The sequence below is a fragment of the Limanda limanda genome, chromosome 11 (assembly GCF_963576545.1).
Source record: "Limanda limanda chromosome 11, fLimLim1.1, whole genome shotgun sequence".
Taxonomy (NCBI): domain Eukaryota; kingdom Metazoa; phylum Chordata; class Actinopteri; order Pleuronectiformes; family Pleuronectidae; genus Limanda; species Limanda limanda.
In genome coordinates this window covers 13,690,485-13,702,220 of record NC_083646.1, presented here as the reverse complement: position 1 = coordinate 13,702,220, position 11,736 = coordinate 13,690,485, and the positions used below count along the sequence as shown (strand labels likewise).

The window sequence follows — 11,736 nt, the reverse complement described above, 5'->3', positions numbered from 1 at the left end:
GTTTTGGATTCTCCTCCTTTGACGCACGGAATCAGCCGGTGAGCCGCCACCACCACCACCCAAACACCACCAGGTGGCGCTCCATACTAAGACACCACTAGAAAGGCCATGGAAAAAAAAAAAAAAAAAAAAAAAGAGTGTGTGATGAATACCCGCAGAAACAGGGCTTGGTTCTGTCAGGCTTCATCCACACACAATCCCAGCTGGCGAGAGCGAGCAGGACGCAGGAGATACCGGCAGGGAAGAGGCCGCGGCGCGCACCGTCCACCACCGCAGCTGATGCTGGAGTCAGTTGTTCCATAAGAGCAAGTTCGTCATAAAAAGAGACAAAAGAAGGAGAGGAAAAATGGGACATACCGCATTACCTATGCTGATGGCTGTATTGTCCTATTGCGTGTGGGAGAGCGTCGAGGTAAGAGTCGAATCATATGTAACGATGGCGCATTTCTTTTTTCCTTTCTGCATCTTTCTCTGGATGTCAATGGGACTTTTGGGGATAACAATCCTGCACCCACGCACACTGATACATATATGCAATCACGTCTACATGCCACGCACACAGCTGCTCTCCTGTATCCATATTGCTGACACGCATCCTCATCCAGGGGCAGGTTTAATTTTTGCAAATGCATCCTCCAGCACCGTCCTGTGTGTCAACAAGACTCACAACCTCCACTAACACGCAGTGATGGCAGAGGGGGGTTTTTTAAATGCTAAATCGTGCAATATAACATATGAATGGAAGCTCAGAGTCATAGGATTTAAAAGATAAAGGGGCTGCGTACATGTGTGGTTTTGACGTCTGGCTCCAGCCCGGGGCCTGTGCACCCGACGTGACGCACGGTGTTTAAAAAGCCTCTCTTTGCTCCGTGGAGGGATGGAGAACAAACCCTGTCTCACTTCATCCCATCTGGCCTTGCGAGCAAGAGGAAGCCTGCAGCTCTGCATCCGTCCTCTTTTTGTGTGGAGTGGTGCAGATCCTGAGCAGGATGGAGTCATGCATATTCAATGTCCTGTGTCACATTTGGTTTTCATGGAAGAACACTGACGGGTTTGAAACGTGGAGAGAGAAAGAGAAGCCCAATTTAATACCACATTGAGACCCCTTGTGCACACGGCTGCTGTGTGATCTGTCATATTCTTCTATCCGTGTTGCCCTGAGAATGTCTGTGCTCCCACCAGCAGGGGATGACTTTGATGTATCATTGGACATAGCTTGTTCAGAGTGTGACACAGGGTGCACTAATGAGAGATACGGGGTCATCCTGTTGGCATCTGTCTCCATCAATAGCTGGAGAGGAGATTGTGAAAGCCCCTGGTACGGGGACAGATCAGTGGGCCACCAGCTGCTCCTGCCTCCCCCCCCTGCTGCAGGTCCATCAGCACGACCTGTACAGGCCCACAGCTCGATGCACTCAACCTCTATTTCTCAGTTTCTCCTCAGTCACCCTGCTACCTCCCGCTGCAACACAACCGTGGCACAAATTCAGGTTGGAGCATGTGTGCACTTGTGTGTAGCAGCGGGGTGGTGTTGGAGGTGTGTGTGACTGTGGAGAAGGGGAGGAGGAGGAGGGAGGATGAGTCATGATGTCCCTGCTGGAGCTGTGGTTCAGGTCAAACGCACTTTTCCACCTGGAAGAACGGAGAGGGGAACAAAGCCGATACTGATGTCTGAGATGAAGCGTGCCATGCATCTCCACTGCTGGTTTCTCAGACGCCCCCCAAAAAAGTTCCCATAAGAGGATTTGTGAGATGTTTATTTATTAGCCATCTTCCACCGTGAGTGTGTACCCGTCATAAAGCCTCTCCTTTCATTCTGAAATTATTTCACTTCTCTAAGAGCCTTAGTGGGATTACTGCTATGCTGAGAAACAGGCTTTGGCTTCCTACAAGGAGACCTGCCCATGAAGGTTTACACTGAAGATTACACTGTGAGAGGGTTGGCTGCCTGGCTGGATTACACTGTGGTATTAGTCCTAATGAAACTGTCAGCTTCCCTTTAATTTGCTCAACATCCATTCAATTGAAATGTGGGAATTGGGCAAATTTATTTTTGATCTCTTTTTTTATTGCGTAATATTTAATATTGTCGGCACAGTGAATTCATTTTCTCAGCGCGTAATCACACTTGTAAATTAAATTTTCAGACAGTGCTCCGGATTAGAGAAGACACAGGATTTTTTTTTTTGCTGAAATACAAATTCAGTTTCATCTTGTGTCGTATTTCGCTGTGACGGAGAGATTGTTGCCAGGCTGTCACTTACGTCAAGTCCACCGCTGGCATCCCAGGTATCCCAGCTTTAATAGCACTTACCTTTAGCTGCACTCAAAGCATTTGTCTACAGTAATTGACTCACTGTACGCTTCTCATCCTGACACAAAAGGTCATCCGCCGACAGACAACCTCAGTGTAGCCCGGCATTAAATGGGAGCAGAAGGATTAACTTTAATTAAATTTATTCTTTAGTGATTCAATGGCATTTATATGCTATGCATTAGTTTTTCCCTTTTTTAAGAAGAGTCCATAATATGATTGAATATCTTTGTAAATAGCAATGATGTTTGATATATATAATAATAAAGAGGTGGGTAATGGTGATTCAACAATATACTGAGAGATTTCATATATAGAAGTATAAAAGTATAAATAACATTTGTGTTAGCTATCCCCTAAACATATTTGGCTGTAGTTTGCCGGTTGTTGCTGGAACTGCTTTATTAGATTAATATATGATTTTTGAATGTATTACATTTCCGATAAGGGTTTTCCATTCACAATTTGTCTTATATCACAATATAAACTGTGATGAGCTACAACCACGATGTGAAGATGACACAAATTATTGTAGAGGATTTTATCCACAGCCCTGAAATTACTTTTCGGGGGGAAATCAATGGAGAAAATGACCAGACAACAAAGGCCTAGTTTTGACTAATTCAGGAAATTAAATAATATAATGAATTCAGATGCCCTCACCACATTGACGCAAAACAAAGAAATATCTAAAATAGATTAATCTAATACTGTAACTTAGCAGTCCTTTTTAGCACCGCTGTTTGCGACGGGTTTAAAAGTCAGAGATACTGAAGAAGCAGCTGCTACTTTAGAAATTATTCTGTCGGTTGGATTTGAATTCATATTATCCTGCAGTATCTGTCGTCAAAGAACACATTGATGTTTTGATTCCTCACACATCAGCAAAACTAAAAGCCAAAGTGCAGTGAGTCAGTTTTTGCTACAGAGAAAAACCTCCTGCAGGAAAATGTGATTGAAGAAAGCAATCATACAGTGATTGCACTTTTGTGTGGCTTGATTTGATTAAAAAAGGGGGGACTACAGGTAATATGCTCAGCTTTAGTCAACCAGCTCTGTATTCATCATGATAAATGGTCAATGGACAGTGCAAACCAGAGCACTACGGTCTATAGAGAGGCTGCAGAACAACAGCAGAGAACCAACCTACTGCGTCTGCACTGTATCTACAGGCTGCAGGAAACACCCGAGGTCTTAGAAAACACGAAGCACAAAGGGAGGAAATAAGGAGAGAAAAGAGGAGGGAGGGGTGTGAGGATAGGAAGCAGATTTAACTGTGGCTGACAATCACATTTAAAGTCGAGAAGTCGCTGTATAGTCAAACTCTCCCCACCACCACCATCACCACCATCACCACCACCACCACCACCACTAGCTGCAGTTTCAAGCCTGCTGGAATACAGCCATACAGATTCAAGCACCTCCCACCCCCATCTGCCTCTCAGTGCAGTCACAAACATGGATTTGTTTGTTTTTTTTAAAAGAAGAAGAGAAAAGATACGAACAACCAGATACAAACACACACACACACACACACACACACACACACACACACACACACACACACACACACACACACACACACACACACACACACACACACACTGCCCTACACTCACTTAATTAATTTCAGAGCCAAGAGATAATCAGGTTCCACTAATGGATTCTCGTGTGCTTGCTGTTCTCCACTATATCTGTGTGCCAGTGGGCATAAAACATACCATTTTATTGTATCACATGTTTTTCATCCCTGTTCTCTGCATCTGGCTTCCCTTCCAAGTTTTTGAACCACAGCACACACACACACACACACACACACACATACAGAGGGCCTGGATTAAATCCTGCAAAGTCACTGTGAAATTAGAGCTACACTCTACTAAAGGAAAGGAGTGCTGTAAATGTGCTTTGGCAATTGAGCCGTCGAGGTGATAAACTATTAAATGACAGTAATATACCCTTTGTTGCAATCGTCAACATCCTGACAGAGCCTCGTGGAGGGGGTTTATTTTTCACCGTGGCTGCTCGTCGTTTAGAGATCCTGGGTGGAAAGGAGGAGTGTTGGTGTTATCTCCAGACGCAGAGTTCATCCAGCTTTTCTGCAGAAAATAAAATGACATTAATTGCACATTAGCATCATGTCCTCCCGGTAGATTTGGGGAAAGCTCTGCCAAACACATGATTGAGATGATTCAATCACGTCCTCTGGCCTTGTTGCAATATTGTGAACGTTGGGTCTCAGTTGGTAAGAGAGTTATTCCCAATACAGCGTTTAATGATATTTGCTTGCGTGGCTCATCACTTTCTGTCATCTCTCTAGTCCGTCATGCGTAAAACTGATGCACTACATTTGATTAGTTAATTTTCTTCAGCCTCCCAGACTGCACGGCTGCGTCTAGGTCTTTAAAACGAATTTAGAATAAGGCTGCTCCCGGTTGTGCAAAGATTGCTCTACCTTTCATCATCCTCTTAGTGAATGTCAGATATAACATACATGTAGATCCATGTGGTAATTTCAGGTCTCGAGTGTGTGCAGATCAAACATATATGCTGGCACCTGCTCCTTTCAAAGCTAAAGCCCAGATGGGACTGTGGGATTTAGTGATGTGCAAGTGTCGTCTGTGTGTCTTTGCTCTCTTAGAGCAGTGCATGGCTCCCAGACTTTTTCTCGCCATGAAAAAAATGGATGTTTATTTGTTTATTCTCTCCACATAAATCATATTTATTCAGCTTAGTTTCACTCCCATGTTTTCCCCTGGTCATTCATGCACCTCCGCTGCACTGGCTCTATGCCTCCCTCCCAGTTTGAGAACAAACTGACCTACAGGGATTGAGTGGCTAGCACGGCCATCTTGATCACGTCCAGCCCTGGCTCCTCTCTGGAGTCGTGCAGGACAGAGATATCACCGGAGCACGAGGTCTTCAGTCGACACATAAACTGGCGCACTAAGCCTAATGGGTTGGATTTCTACAGGGGAAAGTTTTTAATGCCAGATGTTTAGTCCTGCCGATGAGATGTGTTTCTGAGGAAAAACATCTGCAGTGTGGCGATAACACTGGTGCTGCGTGTCCAGGAGGAAAGAGAGAGAGAGAGAGAGAGAGAGAGTGCAGTGAAAGAGATTGACTGCTGGTGGAGAGAAAGAGAGGTTTCCCAGGCGCAGTGGAGGATTTGAAAAACGGATGAGGGCGAAGGAGGAGAGAGAGAGTGTAAGTGATATAGTGCATGCAGAATGTTGTGTGGGTTTGCAGGGTGGAGCGCATGATAATGGAGGGGTCCAGCCCTTTTTCTGCTGCTCGGGTCTGGCTGGTAAAGCAGAGAGATCCGTCTCCGTCGGGTACATGTATTCACAGGTGGTCTGGAAATGAGATGGGGTGGTGGTGGTGGTGCTGGTGGTGTAGGTGGTGGTGGTGGGGGTGGGGGCAGGAGAGAGGAAGGAATAACCCTGTGGCCAGAGTGGAACGCTGAGTTGTACGAAAAGCAGGAGGTTTGCGAAATCTAATTTCCTTAACGGCCTTGGCTGCCTGGATTGAGAGACTGTGGAGTCGTTGGGTGCACAGAGACTCATCAGGCCAGTTATTAATATTCTACAGTAGAACATTAGAAGCTGTTATAGAGGGAAATGGATGCAGTGTTTGGCAGGAAGTTCTTCTTTTCCACTGGCTGCAAAACACATTTCCTGCAGGAGGATAAAAAATGAACTTGTATAACATTAATCTGAATTCAACAAAGGCACAGCGGCATTGAGGGATAGAAATCTGTCGCAATTATGCGCCAGTCCATTAAACCTCAGAGCTCGGAATTATGCGCTCGCGAGTTGGAAGTTGCAAGTGGAACTCCCCCTCAAGTCGACCCAGAAGGTTGGAGGAACGTATCAACAGCAGTGAAAGCTGTAGTTTTGACTGTTTATTAGAACTTCTGTCACTAAAGCTGTTGGACACATAGAGCTCCCCAATTACAATCTGTGGACATGCTCCTTTTTTGCTAACAATGGCTAGCTGCCTAACGCTAACATCGTTTCTGTGCAACTGGAGCGCCATCAACTCGGGTTCTTCGGGTGTGACGTCATTCGGAGGTGTAGTGGAACGCTGCATTAGGTCTCACAGTTCCACTCGTAGAGAACCTCTGAGGCACGTTCACCACACACTTGCTGCTTCACAAAGATGGCGGCGCAGAGACCGCATCAATTATTGAAGGCGATGGAAAGCTCTGGACTCTCGCTTGTTGACAGGGCTTTGGCACTTGTCACGCAGCCTCTCAACGTGCCCACGCCAGTCCCTCTGTCTTCATACCTGTCTTATTTTTTGCCCCCACCCTTCCTCTGGCCTCCAGGTCCACTCCCCAGCCTCACTCGGGAGAGCACAAAAGAAAATCCCCACGCCTGCCCTTTCAAATCCCCCCCCATTCATCTCTGCCTCTGCCCCAGCCTCCTCTGTTCTCCTGCCACAGCCCAAAGGCACTCCCTCCCTCTCTCCCTCCCTCTCCTCCTCCTCCTCCTCCTCCACCCTCTCTTCCAGACGCTGCTCCTCGGTCTGTCTCAGCATCTCCCAGTGGCCAGTGACATCCTTTCACTTTCCCTGTGTACACTTTGTTTGTGCTTGAATAATTCATCATATAAACTCTCCCTTCCTTTTATTTTTTCCTGTATTTTGCCTTTTTCTTCATTCCTGACGTTTTAGGAGATCTGACTCCGCCCCTGTGTCGCTCTCTGTTATCACCAAACCGAACTAATGCACTCACAATGTTTGACCATCATGTTTTCTACCATCACTCTTCCAATTTTACAAAGCGGCCAGATTCAATACTTGTTATCAAGTTTCCTTTGATTTCTAACCTTCCAGCCATTTACCGGAATTTCCCTTTCACATATGAAGAACACAGCAGGAGATTGTTCATGTCAGAGTCGTTCACAGCAACAGGAATATGTGGAGGTGCCTTGGTAGGGTATACAGGAGGCAGGACATGATTTACATTTTGCTGTTCACATTTGTTTAGAGCCCGTCGGCCTCTGCCCCAAGTTGACATCTTAGTCGGCGTCTCGACATGTACGGCTCCTCTTTTTCATCCTGAGATAATTTTGCTCTTCCACTTTTGCATCTGTCTAGTGATAGAAAAGCCATGAACATGCTTACTTGCAGCCTATCACTTTTCCATGGATGGATCGACAGACAAACAGACAGACGTTAGATATATAGATAAACTCTATTGTTTGTCCCAAGTGACAAAAAGTCTTCTTTTAAAAAGGCTCAACAATACACAAAATGTACATTTAATACACATGGCACACGTCAAAACCAAATTTCAAAATAGCCACATAAGCACAGACTAAAAACCGCAACTGCCAAAAACAGGTTAAAGTGCAGTGTCTATTTTCAATTCTGAGGTTGAGGTTGGTAATTCTAGAGGCAATGAAGGATTTCTCATGTGTGTCTGGCCCAGTGGGACCTGGTAACGTCTGGCTGATGGCAGTAACTGGAAGGACTGGTTCGGGGGGGTCCTCTTTGATCAGGGTGGCTTTCCTGATCCCTGACCGGGTGCCCAGTTCAGATAGGGGATAGGGGGTCGAACCAATTATTCTTGCTGGCCTGATTAGTGATAAGGGGGAGTTTTGTTTCGTGTTTGGTGGTGAGGTGAAATTCAGTTCATGACTCTTTTTGACATCAGCAGCTTTAGGCATCGATGAGTTTCGTAACCAAATCTTTCCCCGCAGATGTTTATTTGCCAGTGTTAATGCGTTTCAGGATGGAATTTATTGCAAAAGAGGGAAATTTGCCAGCAGGGGAGTCTCAAACACCCTGTCCCATGAGACAAAATGTTCCCACAGCATTTGACTCGATGTTCAGTATTCAGCAACCCCAGCACAGATTCTCCAAAAAGATGCCTGCAGCTGACTTTTATACAGAGGACACAGATGGCATGCTTACTATAAAGTAGTGCTCCAACGATATAGGTTTGCAATGGTCGATGCTGATGTTTAGTCGTCCGATGGTCTGTATCTGTCCGCAGGTAATAAAACATGTCTTTACAGAGATTTTTAACCTAAATGTAAGGTTGGTAATTTGTTTCTGAAACACTTTTTATCTCATCTGTCGAAATCCCTGCTGAAGCAGAGACGATAGCCAGATGTTAGGGACCGAGTCACGAAAAACGGCTTCTAGCAGTCAGGCAGTGTGCGTTCATCTAGTTTAGGGGGCGTAGCTTAGGCCAGAGGGCTGGTGGGAAGGGGGGGGTGTTTCAGTTGCAGTTTTTCAAAGTGTAGCCTGCTCTCGTTAGCTTTTCCAGGATTACCAACTCTTAAGCCTTAAATGTCTGCAAACGTGTCTTTTTTTGTAAATCAGCCAGTGCTAATTATCTCAAATCGTCCGCTATTGGTCTGGAATGATCGGCCTGTCACTCGTGTATAAAGAGCCTGTGTGGGGGTGCACTGAGCCACAGACGACTGAGAGACTCAGGTGCTGCCGTGGCTTCTGTTAATCATCAACAATAACATTCAGCCGGCGATGGGGACAGACGAATAACGTTTCATTCTCCTCTCAGCTCAGGGTCATTGTGCTCGCCAAGGCCAAGCTGTGCCTGTTAACAGCTCAGCTCACCAGATTGGATACTTCACATGAGTCTGGAGCTGCGGCTTTGGAGAGGACAAAGCACAAATGGAGGTTTCCGGAGGGTGGTTAGAGTTTTTGTTTTTTTGTCTCAACGATTAAACCATTTTCCTTCATTTGGACAGTCTGTGGAGACTCTGTGGCCTCAGGAAATGAGATAACACTAATATTTAATCTACTGAGTGATTCTGCACATCAAGCATTATCTCACCAGAGTGGCCCGATATAAAATAACACTGAGAGAGCGAAAGCAAGACAGGACATGTCAGTCTGACATGATCCCACTTAGCATTATTATGTTTTTATCAGTGGCTTTATCACACTGTGCTCTCCAGTCTCTAGGTCTTTTGTTGAATGAAGTGAATACAGACTCTTGGGCTTTTAGAAAAATGATAAGAAGAAGTACAAATATTCAAAAAAGATTTATCACTCTGCCTTTAGGTTTAGCACGAGTGAAAAACCCAAGATGGAAGCAGTTACGACTTTTGTAATATTTGATGTTGGCATAGTTGAAGCGAAGAGAAAAAAATTGTTGTTCAAACCATTCAAGTAAAATGGCAAGTTAATCATTTGTGTATAAACCATGAAGCGTGACCCTGGAGCAGAGGAATCATGTGAGAAATTATTAAGTGAGCTAATGATTTGTCACACTGAGAGTCAGCAGGAGTCATTCTATCCTTTTATATTCTATTTAAGTGTGAATAAGAAACATTTTCTTTCTAATTCAATACGGTATAATTATTCTGACAAAGAGTCTAATCAAAAATATTCAATTCACCGTTTGATGAAATATAGGAAAATGGCAAATCATAGCATTTGGTTTTTAATTATCAGTTCATTATCAAAATGCCTAATATCATTGTCAAATTATAATAATATTGTATTTATTTTTAGATTTGATAATGTCACTAATTACATCCCTGTCTTTGGAGTTATACACGTACTCCTGAAGCTCAGATAACACCAGGGCATTGTTGTTGTCACCGTTTATCTTTATATAGGCAATGAGAGATTAGGATAGTAGAAATATTTGTATGATACTACAGCCGAAACATTCACGTTTTTGATCTCTTTAAAGAGAGAGTAGTTTCCTGTCCTCAGAACGAACACCAGACACGATTGGCCCGACTCAGCAGGGCCCAGCGCTGCATAAGCAATGTAAGTGGCGTGCAAACAACCAACAGGCGGTGATAAGGAAAGCTAACCAACCATTAAGCCAGCGATCAACGACCTGCCGAGGGTAGAAAGTCGAACCAAACACATGGGGACTCTTTCATGTGAGAAAGAAAGAGAGAGACTTGCTTAAAATTCTGTAGGGAACCAGTTGCTACGGTAACAGGGAAGGTAGCCGGCTCCTGTGGGTGGTGTTACCATGGCTACCACCCTTTAGTGGCCAACTGATGCTGAGAGGGAGAACGAAGAGGAGAGGGCTAAAAAAAAAAAAGCGTGTGTGTGTTGACGGGTTTGATGGGAAACAACAGAGGCAGATGAGGAGGACGTGTGAGAGGACGCTGATGTACGTCAAATGTGGGAGAGCGTCACCTGCTGTGCTGCACACTGTCTCATCTACTCCGCCTTCAGCAGAGCCTCGGTTTTATGTTCTTCTTTGCTTTTGAGTCAGTGGTGAGCTGGTCCCAGTGGAGCCAGCATTAGCGCTTTATCCCGCCGTTCATTAACAGAGCACCTCATTACCGCGGGTAGTCGGCCAAATCCGCTGTGCGGGGCAACACTCTCAGTGAGAGACCTACGATGAGGTTATCCCCTCGATAAACTGATGGGTTAGAGCACTGGACTCCTTTATGAGTGATGGTGTCCTCTGTGAACTCTCACCAGGAGTTAAAGACCAGTTTGTTACCACTGTGGTGACACCACAGGCTTCTGAATAAAAGCCTTGCACCAACATGCTGTGACATAGAGTTGAAATGTTATATATTTACTTTTATATACAGTATAATGCGGTATGTAATGTACAGTGTCTGGTATGGATCTGGGGTCTCTGTCACAAACAAAAGGATGTTATTGCTTTTAGCTTTCTGCCTGCACGTCCACCTCCACAATTCTATATAATAATAATATTAACACACTGTGCCTCAAACATAACCTCAAAGCTTCATTTCCATAAGATGCATCTGCTAGACAGGCTCCCAGGGGCATGGGGTGTGATCAGAATTGTATATGTGCATAAATAAGAGACAGAAGGAAAGAGATATATTAATGCTTTAGCTCTGCACCCCCCCCCCCCCCCCCTTAGTCACCAGCCTCTGCTGAGAGTCTCTACTTGTTTTATTGCTCTGCTAACATAATGTATACAAACAGTAAATTCAGCTCTGCACCAATTTATTTATTTAGATTATCAGACCTGCTGCAACTTGAAAGAAGCAATTAATGACAATAGTATAAAGTCAAATAAATACTGATGCAGCAGAGACAGAACAGGAGATCACCAGATTATTGTGTCAAAAGTGTTGGCTACATGTATGAAATGCATCCATGTCACTAAAGACATAAATTACTAAAAAGTAAATATAATTATATGAATTAAATATATTTTAATTTTTTAAAACCATTTTATGTGTTTCTAATAATATTCTTGAATCCAACCAGCTCTTCACTTTAGAAAAACCCTTTAAATGAATGTAGTGGGGACAGATCGGAAGAAGTCTCATGTACCAGCTATGTGCTCAACTCAAAAGTGCATGAAGCGACAGGAAGAGAATAATCAGAATTGTGAGACAGAGAAGACAAACGGATCCAAAGAAGGAAACCCAGAAAGAAACAAACAGCATCAAAGACAGAGTGAGGGACTCGAGAGGCAGCGAAGG

The 11,736-nt window shown here is 44.4% G+C and overlaps 1 protein-coding gene across 1 annotated transcript in view; it reads left to right on the top strand.

Moving 5' to 3' along the window:
• The first annotated feature begins 241 nt into the window (after positions 1–241).
• The window catches only part of aplp1 (amyloid beta (A4) precursor-like protein 1), a 32,564-nt gene continuing 21,069 nt past the window's right edge, over positions 242–11,736 (top strand). The window contains exon 1 of the mRNA XM_061081972.1: positions 242–412. Coding sequence (XP_060937955.1) covers positions 347–412 — 66 coding nt within the window. The 5' untranslated portion in view covers positions 242–346. The remainder of the gene's footprint in view (positions 413–11,736) is intronic.